Source organism: Salvelinus alpinus, chromosome 21 (assembly GCF_045679555.1).
Source record: "Salvelinus alpinus chromosome 21, SLU_Salpinus.1, whole genome shotgun sequence".
In the NCBI taxonomy this organism is placed as follows: Eukaryota; Metazoa; Chordata; class Actinopteri; order Salmoniformes; family Salmonidae; genus Salvelinus; species Salvelinus alpinus.
In genome coordinates this window covers 44,698,235-44,719,187 of record NC_092106.1, presented here as the reverse complement: position 1 = coordinate 44,719,187, position 20,953 = coordinate 44,698,235, and the positions used below count along the sequence as shown (strand labels likewise).

At 46.7% G+C, this 20,953-nt stretch overlaps 1 protein-coding gene across 1 annotated transcript in view; it reads left to right on the top strand.

The window, feature by feature from the left end:
* The first annotated feature begins 11,346 nt into the window (after positions 1 to 11,346).
* The window catches only part of LOC139548347 (protein mono-ADP-ribosyltransferase TIPARP-like), a 28,617-nt gene continuing 19,010 nt past the window's right edge, over positions 11,347 to 20,953 (top strand). Inside the window, exons 1-2 of the mRNA XM_071357977.1 lie at positions 11,347 to 11,713; positions 12,685 to 13,720. Of these exons, the coding sequence (XP_071214078.1) occupies positions 12,717 to 13,720 (1,004 nt within the window). The 5' untranslated portion in view covers positions 11,347 to 11,713; positions 12,685 to 12,716. The remainder of the gene's footprint in view (positions 11,714 to 12,684; positions 13,721 to 20,953) is intronic.

Here is a 20,953-nt window from a genome sequence, read left to right as displayed (position 1 = left end):
TCTATCTCTCTTTCCCCCAACCTAGTCTCTCTCTGCCCCACTCTCTCTCTCTTTCCCCCAACCTAGTCTCTCTCTGCCCCACTCTATCTCTCTCTCCCCCAACCTAGTCTCTCTCTGCCCCACTCTATCTCTCTTTCCCCCAACCTAGTCTCTCTCTGCCCCACTCTATCTCTCTCACCCCCAACCTAGTCTCTCTCTGCCCCACTCTATCTCTCTTTCCCCAACCTAGTCTCTCTCTGCCCCACTCTATCTCTCTTCCCCCCAACATAGTCTCTCTCTGCCCCACTCTATCTCTCTTCCCCCCAACCTAGACTCTCTCTGCCCCACTCTATCTCTCTTTCCCAAACCTAGTCTTTATCTCTCTGCCCCACTCTATCTCTCTTTCCCCCAACCTAGTCTCTCTCTGCCCCACTCTATCTCTCTTTCCCCCAACCTAGTCTCTCTCTGCCCCACTCTATCTCTTTTTCCCCCAACCTAGTCTCTCTCTGCCCCACTCTATCTCTCTTTCCCCAACCTAGTCTCTCTCTGCCCCACTCTCTCTCTCTTTCCCCAACCTAGTCTCTCTCTGCCCCACTCTATCTCTCTTCCCCCCAACCTAGTCTCTCTCTGCCCCACTCTATCTCTCTTTCCCCCAACCTAGTCTCTCTCTGCCCCACTCTATCTCTCTTTCCCCCAACCTAGTCTCTCTCTGCCCCACTCTATCTCTCTTTCCCCCAACCTAGTCTCTCTCTGCCCCACTCTATCTCTCTTTCCCCCAACCTAGTCTCTCTCTGCCCCACTCTATCTCGCTTTCCCCCAACCTAGTCTCTCTCTGCCCCACTCTATCTCTTTTTCCCCCAACCTAGTCTCTCTCTGCCCCACTCTATCTCTCTTTCCCCCAACCTAGTCTCTCTCTGCCCCACTCTATCTCTCTTTCCCCAACCTAGTCTCTCTCTGCCCCACTCTATCTCTCTTTCCCCCAACCTAGTCTCTCTCTGCCCCACTCTATCTCTCTTTCCCCCAACCTAGTCTCTCTCTGCCCCACTCTATCTCTCTCCCCCCCAACCTAGTCTCTCTCTGCCCCACTCTATCTCTCTTTCCCCCAACCTAGTCTCTCTCTGCCCCACTCTATCTCTATTTCCCCCAACCTAGTCTCTCTCTGCACCACTCTATCTCTCTCTCCCCCAACCTAGTCTCTCTCTGCCCCACTCTATCTCTCTTTCCCCCAACCTAGTCTCTCTCTGCCCCACTCTATCTCTCTTTCCCCCAACCTAGTCTCTCTCTGCCCCACTCTATCTCTCTTTCCCCCAACCTAGTCTCTCTCTGCCCCACTCTATCTCTTTTTCCCCAAACCTAGTCTCTCTCTGCCCCACTCTATCTCTCTTTCCCCCAACCTAGTCTCTCTCTGCCCCACTCTATCTCTCTTTCCCCAACCTAGTCTCTCTCTGCCCCACTCTATCTCTCTTTCCCCCAACCTAGTCTCTCTCTGCCCCACTCTATCTCTCTTTCCCCCAACCTAGTCTCTCTCTGCCCCACTCTATCTCTCTTTCCCCCAACCTAGTCTCTCTCTGCCCCACTCTATCTCTCTTTCCCCCCACCTAGTCTCTCTCTGCCCCACTCTATCTCTATTTCCCCCAACCTAGTCTCTCTCTGCCCCACTCTATCTCTCTCTCCCCCAACCTAGTCTCTCTCTGCCCCACTCTATCTCTCTTTCCCCCAACCTAGTCTCTCTCTGCCCCACTCTATCTCTCTTTCCCCCAACCTAGTCTCTCTCTGCCCCACTCTATCTCTCTCTCCCCCAACCTAGTCTCTCTCTGCCCCACTCTATCTCTCTTTCCCCCAACCTAGTCTCTCTCTGCCCCACTCTCTCTCTCTTTCCCCCAACCTAGTCTTTATCTCTGCCCCACTCTATCTCTCTTTCCCCCAACCTAGTCTCTCTTTGCCCCACTCTATCTCTCTTTCCCCCAACCTAGTCTCTCTCTGCCCCACTCTATCTCTCTTCCCCCCAACCTAGTCTCTCTCTGCCCCACTCTATCTCTCTCTCCCCCAACCTAGTCTTTATCTCTGCCCCACTCTCTCTCTCTTTCCCCCAACCTAGTCTCTCTCTGCGCCACTCTCTCTCTTTCCCCCAACCTAGTCTCTCTCTGCCCCACTCTATCTCTCTTTCCCCCAACCTAGTCTCTCTCTGCCTCACCTCTCTCTCTCTCCCCCAACCTAGTCTCTCTCTGCCCCACTCTATCTCTCTTTCCCCCAACCTAGTCTCTCTCTGCCCCACTCTATCTCTCTTTCCCCCAACCTAGTCTCTCTCTGTCCCACTCTATCTCTCTTTCCCCCAACCTAGTCTCTCTCTGCCCCACTCTATCTCTCTCTCCCCCAACCTAGTCTCTCTCTGCCCCACTCTATCTCTCTTTCCCCCAACCTAGTCTCTCTCTGCCCCACTCTCTCTCTCTTTCCCCCAACCTAGTCTTTATCTCTGCCCCACTCTATCTCTCTTTCCCCCAACCTAGTCTCTCTCTGCCCCACTCTATCTCTCTTTCCCCCAACCTAGTCTCTCTCTGCCCCACTCTATCTCTCTTCCCCCCAACCTAGTCTCTCTCTGCCCCACTCTATCTCTCTCTCCCCCAACCTAGTCTTTATCTCTGCCCCACTCTCTCTCTCTTTCCCCCAACCTAGTCTCTCTCTGCCCCACTCTCTCTCTTTCCCCCAACCTAGTCTCTCTCTGCCCCACTCTATCTCTCTTTCCCCCAACCTAGTCTCTCTCTGCCCCACTCTCTCTCTCTCTCCCCCAACCTAGTCTCTCTCTGCCCCACTCTCTCTCTCTTTCCCCAACCTAGTCTCTCTCTGCCACACTATATCTCTCTTTCCCCCAACCTAGTCTCTCTCTGCCCCACTCTATCTCTCTTCCCCCCAACCTAGTCTCTCTCTGCCCCACTCTATCTCTCTCTCCCCCAACCTAGTCTTTATCTCTGCCCCACTCTCTCTCTCTTTCCCCCAACCTAGTCTCTCTCTGCCCCACTCTCTCTCTTTCCCCCAACCTAGTCTCTCTCTGCCCCACTCTATCTCTCTTTCCCCCAACCTAGTCTCTCTCTGCCCCACTCTCTCTCTCTCTCCCCCAACCTAGTCTCTCTCTGCCCCACTCTCTCTCTCTTTCCCCAACCTAGTCTCTCTCTGCCCCACTCTCTCTCTCTCTCCCCCAACCTAGTCTCTCTCTGCCCCACTCTCTCTCTCTTTCCCCAACCTAGTCTCTCTCTGCCCCACTCTATCTTTCTTTCCCCCAACCTAGTCTCTCTCTGCCCCACTCTATCTCTCTTTCCCCAACCTATTCTCTCTCTGCCCCACTCTATCTCTCTTCCCCCAACCTAGTCTCTCTCTGCCCCACTCTATCTCTCTTCCCCCCAACCTAGTCTCTCTCTGCCCCACTCTCTCTCTCTTTCCCCCAACCTAGTCTCTCTCTGCCCCACTCTATCTCTCTTTCCCCCAACCTAGTCTTTATCTCTGCCCCACTCTATCTATCTTTCCCCCAACCTAGTCTCTCTCTGCCCCACTCTATCTCTCTTTCCCCCAACCTAGCCTCTCTCTGCCCCACTCTATCTCTCTTTCCCCCAACCTAGTCTTTATATCTGCCCCACTCTATCTCTCTTTCCCCCAACCTAGTCTTTATCTCTGCCCCACTCTATCTCTCTTTCCCCCAACCTAGTCTCTCTCTGCCCCACTCTATCTCTCTTTCCCCCAACCTAGTCTTTATATCTGCCCCACTCTATCTCTCTTTCCCCCAACCTAGTCTCTCTCTGCCCCACTCTCTCTCTCTTCCCCCCAACCTAGTCTCTCTCTGCCCCACTCTATCTCTCTTCCCACCAACCTAGTCTTTATCTCGCTGTCCCACTCTATCTCTCTTTCCCCCAACCTAGTCTCTCTCTGCCCCACTCTATCTCTCTTTCCCCCAACCTAGTCTCTCTCTGCCCCACTCTATCTCTCTTTCCCCCAACCTAGTCTTTATCTCTTTCTCTCTCTCTTTCCCCCAACTAGTCTTTATCTCACTCTCTCTATTCCCCAAACTAGTCTTTATCTCTCTCTCTCTATTCCCCAACCTAGTCTTTATCTCTCTCTCTCTATTCCCCAACCTAGTCTTTATCTCTCTCTCTCTATTCCCCAACCTAGTCTTTATCTCTCTCTCTCTATTCCCCAACTTAGTCTTTATCTCTCTCTCTCTCTTCCCCAAACTAGTCTTTATCTCTCTCTCTCTATTCCCCAAACTAGTCTTTATCTCTCTCTCTCTCTATTCCCCAACTTAGTCTTTATCTCTCTCTCTATTCCCCAACCAAGTCTTTATCTCTCTCTCTCTTCCCCAATCTAGTCTTTATCTAACTCTCTCTATATTCCCCAAACTAGTCTTTATCTATCTCTATATATATTTCCCAACCTAGTCTTTATCTCACTCTCTCTCTATTCCCCAACCTAGTATTTTTCTCTGTCTTTCTCTCCCTCCCTCTCTCAATCTTGTCTTTATCTCACACTTTCTTTTTCTGTCTTTTCTCGTTCTCCACTGAGGCATGTTCTCTGCTCTCTACAGATGTCACCTTCATTTAAATATCTGAGAAACAAACAGAAAAAAGTAAAACCTGCCTGTACTCCTCACAACACCATTTTACTAAACAACAATATCCCTCTGCAGGCAGCAATGGCTACCTGACGTCTCTGTAGCTAGTAGAGTGGAGAGGAATGGTTGGTTGGCTTTGAAGAGGTCTTGAATGACCCTTACCTTCTTGAATGACCCTTTTATCAGCACATTCACCCAGTGTGTGTGTGTGTGTGTGTGTGTGTGTGTGTGTGTGTGTGTGTGTGTGTGTGTGTGTGTGTGTGTGTGTGTGTGTGTGTGTGTGTGTGTGTGTGTGTGTGTGTGTGTGTGTGTGTGTGTGTGTGTGTGTGTGTGTGTGCCTGTGTGTGTGTATTCTAGTTCAAGAGCAGGACATTGTTCCTTACTTCCTGCCCTCTTAAGCCTTGTCCTTTTGTTTTGGGTGACCCTCATCCCCCATCTCCCCCTCACTCACCCCTTTAACCTTTCTACCACTCACCCCACCTCTCATCCCCCTCTACCACTCTACCCCCACCACCCACTCTCATCCACCTCTACCCTCCCTTACCCATGTAGCTTTTCAATTCAATTCAATTCTCTCTCCTCTCCTCTCTCTCTCTCTCTCTCTGTCTCCTCTCCTCTCTCTCCCTTTCTCTCCTTCCTCTCTCTCTCTCTCTCTCAAATCAAAGGGCTTTATTGGCATGGGAAACATATGTTCACATTGCCAAAGCAAGTTAAATAGATAATAAACAAAAGTGAAATAAACAATCAGAAATGAACAGTAAACATTACACTCACAAAAGTTTCAAAGGAATAAAGACATTTCAAATGTCATATTATGTCTATATACAGTGTTGTAACGATGTGCAAATAGTGCAAAAGGGAAAATAAATAACTATAGGTTGTATTTACAATGGTCTTTGTTCTTCACTGGTTGCCCATTTTTCTTGTGGCAACAGGTCACGCTGTGGTATTTCACCCAATAGATATGGGAGTTTATCAAAATTGGATTAGTTTTCGAATTCTTTGTGGGTCTGTGTAATCTGGGGGAAATATGTGTCTCTAATATGGTCATACAGTTGGCAAGAGGTTAGGAAGTGCAGCTCAGTTTCCACCACATTTTGTAGGCAGTGTGCACATAGCCTGTCTTCTCTTGAGAGCCAGGTATGCCTAAGGCGGCCTTTCCCAATAGAAAGGCTATGCTCACAGAGTCTGTACATAGTCAAAGCTTTCCCTAATTTTGGGTCAGTCACAGTGGTCAGGTTTTCTGCCAGTGTGTTTTTTTTGTAAATTCTTTCCAATGTGTCAATTAATTATCTTTTTGTTTTTTCATGATTTGGTTGAGTCTAATTGTGTTGCTGTCGTGGGGCTCTGTGGGGTGTGTTTGTGTTTGTGAACAGAGCCCCAGGACCAGCTTGCTTAGGGGACTCTTCTCCAGGTTCATCTCTCTGTAGGTGATGGCATTATTATGGAAGGTTTGGGAATTGCTTCCTTTTTGGTGGTTGTAGAATTGAACGTCTCTTTTCTGTATTTTGATAATTAGCCGGTTTTCTGCTCTGCATTCATTATATGTTTTCATTACCTCTCTCAACAGGCCAAATGAAAACACACCACACTCACATATATTACATATTACAAAATGGTTTGCTATAGCCATGATAAGAAATTCTGACTGATCTCTTTCTTGAGGGTCATAGGGAGAGATATAGTGTACTGATATTACAATCACAAAAGAGTACAGTATGTTTTGGCTATCCCTAGAGGTCAGCAGGCCAATGTCACCTTGGGGTGAAGGAGAGAGACCTGGCTACACCTAGAACTTCAGAGTAGGTCAGTGTCACCTTGGACTGAAGCAAAAAGTGACTTCCATGAACTGGAAGTCTCTAAAGGGGAAGGTTAACAATATACACTACCTTTCAAAAGTTGGGTCACTTAGAAATGTCCTTGTTTTTTAAAGAAAAGCACATTTTTTGTCCATTAAAATAACATCAAATTGATCAAAAATACAGTGTAGACATTGTTAATGTTGTAAATGACTATTGGAGCTGGAAACGGCAGATTTTTTGTGTAATATCTAGATACGTAGGTGTACAGAGGCTCATTATCAGCAACCATCACTCCTGTGTTCCAATGGCACTTTGTGTTAGCTAATCCAAGTTTATAATTTTAAAAGGCTAATTGATCATTAGAAAACCGTTTTGCAATTATGTTAGCACAGCTGAAAACTGTTCTGATTAAAGAAGCAATAAAACTGTCCTTCTTTAGACTAGTTGAGTATCTGGAGCATCAGAATTTGTGGGTTTGATTACAGGCTTAAAATGGCCAGAAACAAAGACTTTTCTTCTGAAACTCGTCAGTCTATTCTTGTTCTGAGAAATGAAGGCTATTCCATGTGAGAAATTGCCAAGAAACTGAAGATCTCGTACAACGCTGTGTACTACTCCCTTCACAGAACAGCGCAAACTGACTCTAACCAGAATAGAAAGAGTGGGAGGCCCCGGTGCACAACTGAGCAAGAGGACAAGTACATTAGAGTGTCTAGTTTGAGAAACAGATGCCTCACAAGTCATCAACTGGAAGCTTCATGAAATAGTACCTGCAAAACACCAGTCTCAACGTCAACAGTGAAGAGGCAACTCCGGGATGCTGGACTTCTAGGCAGAGTTCCTCTGTCCAGTGTCTGTGTTCTATTGCCCATCTTAATCTTTTATTTTTATTGGGCAGTCTGAGATATGGCTTTTTCATAGCAACTCTGCTTTTTCAACCATTGCTTTATTGCTCACAACCTGCGTGACAAAGTTCACAATGACTCGAGGTAAGATAATGTTACCACCTGCCATGACTGTTACTAGTGTAAACACTGTCGAAACAAACAGTAGTATCCTGGGTGAGACAAGGACACCGTGATCCATCCACATAAAGAGTTATGGATTACCGCATGCAACTCTAGACTTCTCAAATCAGATTATACCGTTCTAATTTAAATAAAAGGTAGGCTGTGCGAAGGGGAAATTACAGTACATTATAACAAAAGTGGTTCATCTTAATAATGACAGCAAGACTTCCGCAACCAATCGAAAACACATTAACCCAATAAGAGTGTATTCGTTCTGGATAAGAGCATCAGTGCCTTCGGAAAGAATTCAGAACCGTTTACTTTTTCCACATTTTGTTACGTTACAGCATTATTCTAAAATGTATTATTTTCCTCATAAGTCTACACACAATACCCCATAATGACAAAGCAAAAAAACGTTGTTTTTTAAAAAACGTTTGCTAATTTATATTTTAAAATAATGACTGAAATATCACATCTACATAAGTATTCAGACCCTTTACTCAGTACTTTGTTGAAGCACCTTTGGCAGCGATTACAGTCTTGAGTATTCTTGGGTATGACACTACAAGCTTGGCACACCAGTATTTTTGGAGTTTTTCCCCATTCTTCTCTGCAGATCCTCTCAAGCTCTGTCAGGTTGGATGGGGAGCGTTGCTGCACAGCTATTTTCAGGTCTCTCCAGAGATGTTCGATAGGGTTCAAGTCCGGGCTCTGGCTGGGCCACTCAAGGACATTCAGAGACTTGTCCTGAAGCCACTCCTGTGTTGTCTTGGCTGTGTGCTTTGGGTCGTGGTCCTATTGGAAGGTGAACCTTCGCGCCAGTCTGAGGTCATGAGCGCTCTGGAGGAATTCATCAAGGATCTCTCTCTACTTTGCTCTGTTCATCTTTGCCTCGATCCTGACTAGTCTCCCAGTCCCTCCAAGCAGGCTGTCATGTGACTTTTACTGAGGAGTGGCTTCCGTCTGGTCACTCTACCATAAATGCCTGATTGGTGGAGTGCTGCAGAGATGGTTGTCCTTCTGGAAGGTTCTCCCATCTCCACAGTGGAACTCTACAGCTCTGTCAGAGTGACCATTGGGTTCTTGGTCACCTCACTGACCAAGGCCCTTCTCTCTCGATTGCTCAGTTTGGCTGGGCAGCCTGCTCTAGAAAGAGTCTTGGTGGTTCCAAACTTCTTCAATTTAAGAATGATGGAGGCCACTGTGTTCTTGGGGACCTTCAATGCTGCAGAAATGTTTTGGTACCCTTCCCCAGATCTGTGCCTCGACACAATCCTGTCTCAGAGCTCTACGGACAATTCCTTCTACCTCAAGGCTTGTTTTTTGCTCTGACATGCACTGTCAACTGTGGGACCTTATATAGACAGGTGTGTGCCTTTCCAAATCATGTCCAATCAATTGAATTTACCACAAGTGGACTCCAATCAAGTTGTAGAAACATCTCAAGGATGATCAATGGAAACAGGATGCACCTGAGCTCAATGTCGAGTCTCATAGCAAAGGGTCTGAATACTATTTCTGTTTTGAAATTTTAATACATTTGCAAAATTTTCAAAAAACCTCTTTTTGCTTTGTGATTATGGGGTACTGTGTGTAGATTGCTGAGGATTTTTTATTTAATCCATTTTAGAATAAGGCTATAACGTAACAAAATGTGGGAAAAATCAAGGGGTCTGAATACTTTCCAAATGCACTGTATATGTCAAATGTAAAAATGCAAGTTGTGTGGGAGTTAGATGATCCCAGACCTGCCCATGACAGGGAACACCTGGTATGTCAGATGTGTAGGCCGTCTATATGGAAATCATATCTGCACGTTATTTTTTTCATAAGCCTCATATAGACGTGTCAGAACACGAACAACTGGAGGTTACGCATGTTAGTGTGGGTGGAATGCTGGAAACGTGCAGGCCTAGGTGTGTAACCAGCCAATCAGTCACTTGCGTCAGCTCCACGCAGTTAAAAGTTGAGACAGAGCTGTAATTGATGTATTATGGAATCTGTTGAAAGCATTGAAGGCATCGTTTATCTGGGCGGTTGTTTTACACGCTCTGTTAATTGTTGCCCTGTTAAGTGCAAGGTCGATGAATTCCAGTCTGAAGTGTGTGTGTAGTGTGTGTGTGTGTGAGAGAAAGAGAGAGCAAGAGAGACAGACAGAGAGAGCAAGAGAGACAGACAGACAGACAGACAGACAGACAGACAGACAGACAGACAGAGACAGACAGACAGAGAGAGAGAGAGAGAGCGAGAGAGGGACAGACAGACAGACAGGGAGAGACAGACAGACAGAGAGAGAGAGAGGGACAGACAGAGAGACAGACAGACAGAGAGAGGGACAGACAGACAGACAGACAGGGAGAGACAGACAGACAGACAGGGAGAGACAGAGGGACAGACAGACAGACAGACAGACAGACAGAGGGACAGACAGACAGACAGAGAGAGAGGAACAGAGACAGAGCGTGTGTCTGTAGTATGTGTGTGGAAGGGGGGAGGAGTTAAGCATTGGCGTGTGTGTGGCGTTTGGAGTAAACAAGGTTCACATTTAAAAAAATATGTGGCAAGTGTCAAAGCCAGGATTGCCCTTTCGCCCTTTGTCATTTATGTTTACCAGGGCACTGGGGTGCAACGATCACATCCCATCATTACCACTGCACAGTCCAGGAAGTTCAGCCATCAATGGACACGAGACTTCCACATGATAAAACATTGATTGTGTAGATAAAAGGCCATAGGCCTACAGACATCTACTGCTTTACTGGCCTATAGACTTACCTCTGAATGTGTGTTGCATAGATAAACAACCAATGTTTTACCTATTAGGCTATTATTGTAGTTCTGTGTAATAGTTCTATAGGCATCCTGTAGGTTTCGGTAGGATCACGGTGACTGTGTAGGGGCACTAAGTATGTGAATATGGTTTGGGGTTGGTCTGGAGAGGGGGCTTGAATTTAGCATTTTTCAAGCACCTGAAACCACTTTTCCTGTAATCTAGAGCCATAAATATTATGCTTATTTCTATGTAAAAAAAAAAAAATTGTATAGTTCTGCATATCTAAGTATATCTCTTCAGATGTCTGTATCCTCCTGACTGGTGGTTCTTTTTTTAAATAAACTAAATATGCTTCTCTGCATGCCTGCTAAAATCTGAGTAAAAGATTGAAAGTAACGTGACTTATTCAGTACATTTAGTAATTGCTTGCTTTTCTAAAGTCTATCGACCTTGCCAGCATGCAAGTCTGCTAAAATAGTTAGGCAAGATAGCTACTCTAACTTCACTAATAGCCTGAAATGTCTTCTGGGTAGTTAGTTATGAGGTTGGGAGATTGGAAACCTATCTGGGCAAGCTAAAGCCTACTTCATAAAATTGCTAGGTAGCTAGTAGTATTACTGAAGAAGAGAAAAGATAGTTTCTCCCGGGTGGCGCAGTGGCCACCAGAGTCTCTGGGTTCGCGCCCAGGCTCTGTCGCAGCCGGCCGCAACCGGGAGATCCGTGGGGCGACGCACAATTGGCATAGCGTCGTCCGGGTTAGGGAGGGTTTGGCCGGTAGGGAGGGTTTGGCCGGTAGGGATATCCTTGTCTCAGTATGTAAAAAAATAAAATAATAATAATAAAATGTATGCACTCTACTGTAAGTCGCTCTGGATAAGAGCGTCTGCTAAATGACTAAAATGTAAATGTAAATAGTTAGTTTCATAGTTATTTTTTTAAAAACAGGACAAATCTGAGGGGCCACGTCCCCCCCTACTGGCTTGATGCCTCTGTGTCCTGTCACAGGCCTATTTACTGTGTTTGTCCTACCATAATCCCCTTCGTCCTGTACTTCTACTGGAAATGCTGTTTGAATATGCTAACAACCAGAAACCTTTCCAGTCAGTCAGTATCACAAAAACAAGGAGGGGGGAGGCCACCCAACTCCCTGCACTTAGTAGACATATTTATACTACTGGTCAGGCGCCTGACGAACGCAGCACAACTTCCTGCTTTTCCTCCCCCTATGACACACCAGTTTCGTTTTTCCTCCTCTCTCTCTCTCTCTTCTCCTTTGATGCCAAATCCCATCCCTCGACCGGGTGAGGAGCGCCGTGAGTGGCTGAGAGGACTGAGCGTTCCTTGCAACAGCTGCGAGTTCTATCCAACACAGGAGTTGGCGGAATTGAGCTCAGTGCAAAACGACGAAACAGCGGCTTTGTCACGCATTTCCCCAGCCCCGGACCAGCAGCCCAAACGCAGATCGACATATCGCTACATTCATGACCGGACAGGGATTAAGTGGCGAAGGAGACAATTTCACAGAAGAGATTGAACGGATTTTACGCAGGTAGGAATATGATATGTGTGTGTCTGGACGCTTTGTATTCTAATCGGGCTCTGTGAAAGCAACGCTATAATAAATCACCCAGCCGGGACGTCTATGCAGCAGTATGTGTTGGAGATCGACTATATTGTAGCCTAGTTATTTTGCGCAGCACACCAGATCTTCATGATTGCTGGAAGGGCATTTTTACATTTTATAAATGATATAGCAGTCTACTACGTTCTGCAGATCGGCTTTAGTGTAGTTCATCTCAAACATCCACCGTGTTTTCGCGGATAAAACCTACCGAAATGCGGATATTAACATCGTAGGCTAGGACCTATACGATTTATATAGAAGATGTAGGCTTTTTGATGTGCGTTACAACGGGAAAATACAGTGTCAGGATCGGCTCTTTGTGCTGTTCGCCGCAGTCCCCCTCGTCTCTGTGTGTGTCTGTAGGCCTACGTGCAAACTTGCTCGAGCAGCGATTTATAACTGGCACGTATTCCGTAGACCCCGTGTATCTACCTCCGGTGATCAAAATACTCTCTCGAGAACGTTTTGTTATCGTGCGACAATGATTGTATCGCGCAGTACAGTAGTTTATACGCGCTGTGATTGCATCATGACGCCCGTCATTGACAGAACAATAATATAATCAAATTGTTTCTAAGTTTGGGAGACTTCCCTAACCTATCTATTCAATATTCTAGATTGAAGGGCTATCAATGGTCAACGTTATAGTTTCTGTATTATCAGTTTAACATTACCCAGGAAAGTAAACGATGGGTTTTCCAAGATTGCGCTTATTGTTTTACACCTAATAAAATGCAATGGTTATTGACTCTGTCAAGGTTGCTGACTACCAGTTGATCAAATGACACATGCCCAGGACTTTCGAAAACCTATGAGGCATACATTTGAGTTATTATTTTCCATCTATGGTTATTTCTCTCACACTCTGTCTCTCTTGTCATTTCTCTATCTTTCAGGACTGCCGGGTTTTAGGAGTGCCCTGGTAACCATGGATAAAGCGTTGCATATCCTACAGAAACCGACAGCCTCAACCGACAAGGCCCTTGGCGGTGGAACGGGAATAGCTCTGGATATGAGTATAGGGGACCGGGAATTCACGGAACAATCTATTAGACTTAGCAATAAAATCCCATTAGTGAAGCCCTATTTAAAAAATAAACACAAACAGAGGAAACTGGACTCAAAATGCCTCCGTGCGCTCCAGGACCCGATCCTGACCACATTACTGAGTACGGAAGCTCTTGTTACGGGAGACGGGGTGTTTGTCCCCAGGAACCCTCCGCCAAGGACAGCTGGGAACCTGTGCACTGCTGTGGTGGTCAAACAGGCACGGATTGGTGGGCCTGTGTGCCGGAAAGAATCGTCAGCTACCGGTGTAACGGCTATGATTACCGGCGACACGGAAATGGCGGACGCCGCCGCCGAGTTGGAGGAGACAGAGGGGGGGGTAACCAAGGTGCCGGTAGATCTCCAGCGTGTGACAGTAGACTCTAACGAGCGCAGATTCCAGCTCAAACTTCACCCGCGGGCGAGAGATGTGGCGGCGGCACCCCCCACACCTGATACCCCTCTAGTATCCCCTCCAAGCCAGGGGGGAAACACGATGATTGACCTATTTGCTTCTAAAGCCTTGCGGGGAGCAAATTGCCTCACCATTACAGACAGTAAGAAAACCCCCAGTCTTCAGGCCGACAAAGGCGAGATATTTCAGGATAAAAGCGAAGAGGCCTCCCTGGATCTAGTGTTTGATCTGCTAACCCAGCTCCAGTATCACACGCACCAAGCCGACTCGGTTTCCATCTGCGTGGATTTCCTGCAGGGGTTGTGTGTGTACGGGAGTGACTGCGCTTACCACCATACTGTGCTGCCCTACCACTGGCAGATCTGCAGGAGTGATACTGAAAGCTGGCAAAGCCTTGCGGATGATTCACAGGATCAGTTGGAGAGGCTTTATTGCAACCCGGACAATGAACAAGTCAGGCTCAAGTTTCAGTAAGTGCTTTTATTTAGTTACAGTGGTTCCTCCAGTTTTATGTTCTATACGAATGTAGCCTCATAGAGCTGAGATTGTATTTACAGTTTTAAGACAGGAGTGCTTTGATATGAAAAAGGTATGGTGTTTGATATCTCAGTTTCAGTAGGTGTGTGTATTGTAATGATTAACTGACTGAGTCGTTTTGGTTCCCGACTTCCCCTATCTCAGTTCTTATTTTTAATTGTCATTCTTATGGCACGTTGAGTTCCTGCAATAGCGTGTGTGCTCTTTCTGCTTCCAAACCCAGCCTTCTCATTGGTTGAAACAGCTCAAACCAGGAAGTGCTGTACCCATGGCAGCTTAGAGCTGGGAACTTGCATGACCTACTGCTGCCTGGCGCGGTCACTGACACACACGCACTGGCTGTCTCTCTCACGAACACACACACGCACTGGCTGTCTCTCTCACGAACACACACACACACACACACACGCACACACAAGCACTTGGCAGGCACTAGCAGACAGGCATACAAAGTGTGCTCTGATTCAAGCTATACACCCCACATTCACACAATGACACAGTTAGCTATGTCACCACACACACCTCACAAGTTATTCAGGGAACTGAGGGGCCCGTGTATGTGTCTCTGTGTGTGACTGCGTGTATGTGTCTCTGTGTGTGACTGCGTGTGTGTGTGTTGTTGACTTTAGGTTTTAAAGTGAAACTACATGCAAACCTTCCCACCCACAGGATATGCACCTGTCCATGATAACCCAAATGAAGTCAAGCTCTTATTTGAATATGCAACATACTCACATGGGTCTAAAGTTACTGTATTAGGTGTTGGTGATAGCAACTTAGTAGAGTAGTGTCAGTTTCCAAACATTATAAATGGCCAGTCTGTATACAGAGCCAAAATACCACAGTAACTACCAGCGTAATCACCTATAGAGTGGCTGTGTACCAGTGTAATCACCTATAGAATGGCTGTGTACCAGTGTAATCACCTATAGAATGGCTGTGTACCAGTGTAATCACCTATAGAATGGCTGTGTACCAGTGTAATCACCTATAGAATGGCTGTGTACCAATAAATACAGTTAAGAAACCTTTTCTTACATTGTCTCAGAAAACCAAAGTAGACATTGTAACAGTCAGTATATAGACAGACTGTAGGACTTGTATTTACGTTTCAAATACTTCCCATTAGTCTTTTTAAAGGGTTTTTGTTTTCTTCTTTATTGCTTACGGTACTGTTGTGAAGTGTTAGACCATCCAATTTCAAACAGCGGTCTCCAATACGCTCCCGGCATGGTCCCGACATGCTCAGAATTTATATTCACATTTAAGCAAGTAAAACGGTACTTATTTTCCAGAGTCTATCAGATGTGGATCTGGAAGACCCCCCCCCCCCATTAAACACACACACCCCCTGGGTGATGTTGTGTTGCCATAGTAACTGAATGCAGTTGATAACAGCTGTTATCTGAAGAGCAGCAGAGGACAAAACAAGCCCGGCCGTCAACATGGCAACAGACTTATTTGGCAGCCGCTGCTGTGTGTGTTTGTGAGAGATGGAGTGAGAGTTGGCTGGCATGTGTCAGTATTTGTGTGTGAGGAACATGCAAACTTTTGAACCACAGCCATCCGCTGTTCCCATCCCAAATTTCAAAGTTCCCATCCGCTTAGTGGCTGGTTTCCACGTCATCTCCCGACGTCCTCAGACATGGATGGACGTCGAATAATGACCTGTATCACGGGTGACCTGTCTGGTGTGAGAGGGCATGCATGTGTGTGACTGTGAACATGGGAGAGGGAGTTAATCATTCCTTCTGTATGTGTGTCTGTGTTTACCATCTCAACATGTTTCTATGTCCTATACAGGATGTGAATGATTTGAGTCGGTCTGTCTGTCAGTCAGTGCGTGTGATGCAGGACTAGTGGCCAGAGGTGGGGCTGTAAAGTGTCCACTCAGTCCCATTCCTCTCCGGACACAAACGGTCATGTCTCCCCCTCATCTCACCTCCGCTCCTCCATTACGGCTGGACGACATATCAAATTAATTAGAATTTATTTTTAGTAGTTTTAGTTATAACAATTGTGACGCAAGGGGGAGTAGTTTACATCAGGAAAGGTGACAACTTTTAATTGTCACTTAGATATTACTGCACGGTCGGAACTAGAAGCACAAGCATTTTGCTACACTCGCATTAACATCTGCTAACCATGTGTATGTGACCAATAAAATTTGATTTGATTTGACTTCTGTCGGCTCCCCAGCGTCGAGATTCGTGCCCTCTAATTGTCTCAAAGTCATGTTCTCGGCCGTTGACGAGCATTCTGATTCTACAAGTAGAAATGGCCAGTTTGTCGGAACACAGCAGGGGCGTCTTTTGTTCCTCGTACTGTGACAGTGACCGATCAGCAGTCAGATCTCTCTCTCTCTCTCTGTGTGTGTGTGTGTGTGTGTGTGTGTGTGTGTGTGTGTGTGTGTGTGTGTGTGTGTGTGTGTGTGTGTGTGTGTGTGTGTGTGTGTGTGTGTGTGTGTGTGTGTGATATAATCGAGGAGCACTTAAAGGGATACTGCTAAGAATGCTAGTTCATTACTTTCCACCCGACACAGCCAGAAGAGGACTGGCCACCCCTCAGAGCCTGGTTCCTCTCTAGGTTTCTTTCTAGGTTTTGGCCTTTCTAGGGAGTTTTTCTTAGCCACTGTGCTTCTACACCTGCATTGCTTGCTGTTTGGGGTTTTAGGCTGGGTTTCTGTACAGCACTTTGTGACATCGGCCGATGTAAAAAGGGCTTTATAAATACATTTGATTGATTGACTTTGTCATTGCGCTAACGCAAGTTAGCATTTGCCCGCAAAACTACCGCTTAACTTCCTTCATATTGGACACAAAGACATAAAAATGGTATCCAGGAGTTCATCTGACTCTGGGGATGTAGATACAGGGCCTCATTGCCAACATCCCCAATATCCTTTCTAGTGATACCCCCCGTTTTTGTCACAACTCGAAGTGTAGAGCAGAGACCCTTCTAAAACGGGAGTATCAAGGAATACGATTGTGGGAAATGTTATGGTCAGTTTCTGTCACGCGCAGCCTGGTAGGTACCACATACCGCTAGCATTTTAGCCACAGATTTAAATGCTAGCTGTCTAGTCTGTGTTTTATAAATGTACATTGAGCATAAAAATACACATTTATATAAGGAATTGTCAACTCGTTCTCATTCTGAAAAAGAAGCATAATCTTATCCAGGCCACTGGATTTCAACATCTAAACAAATTGAAAATGGAGACTTACTTTTTTTGTTTTTGATTTGAGTTGGGACATAACCTGCAGGGAGGCGTTTTTGATATGTACAGCAAAAATGTCCATTTGATCTAGCAGAGTTAGTGTGTGTGTGGGGGGGGGGGGGTCCGTCATGGTTGTATGAGACTATAGGTTAATCCCATCCAAATAATACCCAGGAAAGAAGGACTCAACTCTCATCCTCTTGTCTCAGGATTCCTCCAGCCATCTACAGTTACATAGAGAGAGGAATAGTCATCACTTAACACATGATTTGCTTTTTACCTACCCTCATCCCCGTGACAGGAATATTTTATGTAATGTGTGTGTGTGTGTGTGTGTGTGAGAGCCTTTTGTTGGACATGCAGTAAATGGTTCACACGTCATTAACTGACACAGAGTCACTGAGCACCAAGGACAGAGTGACCTGACACCAGGTGTATGTGATTTGCTTCTGTCCGTGTGTGTGTGTGTGTGTGTGCGCTGTGTTCGTGTCTTTGTGCCACTGTTTGTCAGAAAATATAATTTCTCAGACAATGTGTAGCCTGACCTGTGTGTGTGTGTGTATCCTTTGTGCGTGTGGGTGAATGTTTTCTTGCGTGTGTGTGTGTGCTTCCTTGCTTATGTGTGTGTGCGTGTGGTGTGTGCTACTTGCGTGTGTGTGAGGAGATAACGTGTCAGACTGCCTATGAAATGATTCACTGGGGCGAGGTCTGGGTTGCCCTGCCTTCCATTACTCAGCCTCTACCTTCTCTCTCTCTGTCTCTCTCTGTCTCTGTCTCTCTCTCGGCCTGTGAGTGTTCGTGCCTGCAGGCTTCCGTATGCCTATTCTGAAGCTATTTCCTCTCCTATCCCTCCCGCATCTCTTGTTTTCTCTCTCTCCCTATCCTCACCCTGCCCCTCTCAAATTTTACCTCTCATCAACCTCTCCCCACAAACTGGGTGATGGAGGGAAGGGAAGTGAAGTGAGTGTGTTGTGGTTTCTGGTAAACTGAACCAAATACAGGAGAAGGAGCAGTGTTTAATCTCTCTATATGAGAAAGTGAGGATGACCCAGTGTGTACACCTTGTCCTCCTCACCAAAGTGACTTCTTGTATGTATGTGTCACTGGGGTATGTGTGTCATGGTGTAACATTTGGAGCCCACATCAACCTCAGTAGGATCGGTTCACTGGCTTGTGTGTGTGAGTGACTGCGTGTGAATTTATCTGGTTCTAGTCAGTGACGCTCTCGGGAGCGTGACTGATACGGGCATGCAGGTGTGACCGTCAGAAAGTCCTGGGGTGTGTACAAGCGAGTTTGAGCTGCCTTAAATTGTGCTGATGTCTGTGGGTGAGAGAGGGATTGGTATAGGGTTGGATCTAGAGGTCACCCTCTGTCTCTTTGTCTCCTCACACTCCCATGTCTGAGATCACAAACCCAAGCTGCCCCAGAGGTGTGTGTGACAGAGTCCTGAAGGGAGGAGCTAATTATCAGTGCCCCCCCCCCCTCTTTATTTGAAACACTCCAGGCTTGAACTCATTACATCTGTCATTTCAACTACAGTGTCTGTCTGTCTGTCGTGGGTGTAGGTGTCTGTCTGTGTCAATCCTAACTTCAGTTGACTGTGCCCTGCATTCAAGGAGGTGTGTGTGTGTGTGTGTGTGTGTGTGTGTGTGTGTGTGTGTGTGTGTGTGTGTGTGTGTGTGTGTGTGTGTGTGTGTGTGTGTGTGTGTGTGTGTGTGTGTGTGTGTGTGTGTGTGTGTGACCTAATCGTTTCACCTGACAATAATGCATCCCCATAGTTGGCCAGGCGTTTCCCCTGTTACCGTGGTGATTCCAGTACTGCTCTGTGATTGGTCCTTTGGGACATCAAAGGGTGTTGTAACCATGACCTTCCTCCAAGATGTCACAGCTCCAACTGACTCAAACTCCTCCTCCTCACTCTGTACCTCCCTCCCTACTCCCTCCCTCCCTCCATCTCTTTTTCTCACACTCCTCCTCTCTGTCTACACTCCTCTTTTCAACCCCATCTCTCTCACGCTTTCTGTTCTTCTCTCACCCCAGGGCTAAATTACTTTTTACTCTTCTCAAATGAGCAAACAGTTCTCAGCCGCTCTCACTGTTCTCAGGGTATGACCTGAAATGAATTTGAGGTGTGTGTGTGTGTGTGTGTGTGTGTGTGTGTGTGTGTGTGTGTTCAGTAAGGGTGTGTGTGTGTGTGTGTTCAGTAAGGGTGTGTCTTTGCACATCTGGAAAGGCCAAATTTTAAGCCAGGCTTTGAGTGCTGGCTCTTCCAAAAAGGGGTGTGTCTTTGGACTGTGTCTGGCATTTGATTGGCTCTCTTAATGAACTCCAAGACTCACTCTGTGCACTTAATTTAACCAGCGGAATTTTATTTTTAGAATGAAGCTACATATCTGGCCCAGAGAGAAAGGGTGAGGGCTGGAGGGAGACAGGGGAAGGGCTGGAGGGAGACAGGAGGAGGAGAGAGAGAGGGGAAGGGCTGGAGGGAGACAGGAGGAGGAGAGAGAGAGAGAGAGGGGAAGGGCTGGAGGGAGACAGGAGGAGAGAGAGGGGAAGGGCTGGAGGGAGACAGAGGAGGGGAAGGGCTGGAGGGAGACAGGAGGAGAGAGAGGGGAAGGGCTGGAGGGAGACAGAGGAGGGGAAGGGCTGGAGGGAGACAGGAGGAGGAGAGAGGGGAAGGGCTGGAGGGAGACAGGAGGAGGAGAGAGGGGAAGGGCTGGAGGGAGACAGGAGGAGAGAGAGGGGAAGGGCTGGAGGGAGACAGGAGGAGAGAGAGGGGAAGGGCTGGAGGGAGACAGGAGGAGGAGAGAGGGGAAGGGCTGGAGGGAGACAGGAGGAGAGAGAGGGGAAGGGCTGGAGGGAGACAGGAGGAGAGAGAGGGGAAGGGCTGGAGGGAGACAGGAGGAGAGAGGGGAAGGGCTGGAGGGAGACAGGAGGAGAGAGAGAGAGGGGAAGGGCTGGAGGGAGACAGGAGGAGGAGAGAGAGAGAGGGGAAGGGCTGGAGGGAGACAGGAGGAGGAGAGAGAGAGAGAGGGGAAGGGCTGGAGGGAGACAGGAGGAGGAGAGAGAGAGGGGAAGGGCTGGAGGGAGACAGGAGGAGGAGAGAGAGAGGGGAAGGGCTGGAGGGAGACAGGAGGAGGAGAGGGGGGAAGGGCTGAGGGAGACAGGAGGAGCAGAGAGAGAGAGTGTGTGTGTGTATATGTGTATCTATATGGTATATTGTAATTAACTTGTTATAAGCCCTTGTTTTCAGCTTGTAGCTGCTCTAGGTGTGTAATATAATCAGAAGGAGGGGGCTCTGTAGTGAAGTGTACTGTGATGTCTGGAATGAGATGAGTGTTCTATTTGGAGGTCGTGTGTATTTGTGGTGAGATGGAGTGTAGCGTGATTGGCTGTAGTTCCATTCTGCTCATAAATGTGACAGTTCACACATTCCTCATGACTATTGTTTTACTAACCTTGTGGGGACACACACAATTGATTCCTATTAAAAATCTTATTTTACCTAACCTTAACCCCAAAACCTAACACCAATTCCAACCCGAAACCCTCTAGAAATAGCATTTTTCCTTGTGGGGACTGGCAAAATGACTTCTATTCCCCACAAGTATAGTTCAATCAAATCCTATTTTATTTGTCACATGCTTGGTAAACAACAGGTGTAGACCAACATGAAATGCTTACTGACGGGCCCTTCCCAACAATACAGAGGAACATAAGCAAAGATGTCCACACACTAGTCTTGGGCGGTATACCGTATAAAAGTTTTTTTTATATATTGTCAAAATGATTTTTTCTTCAATAAATGTTAATATTTGTAGCAAATGTTTAAGTTAATATCTGCAGTCCATAACGTTCTAAAACTAAGTACGAGTCTCTGTTGTGTGGCTCACGAGGTAATGAAGTTAAACTTGTCTGCAATTCACTACTAAATGTTAGCCATCA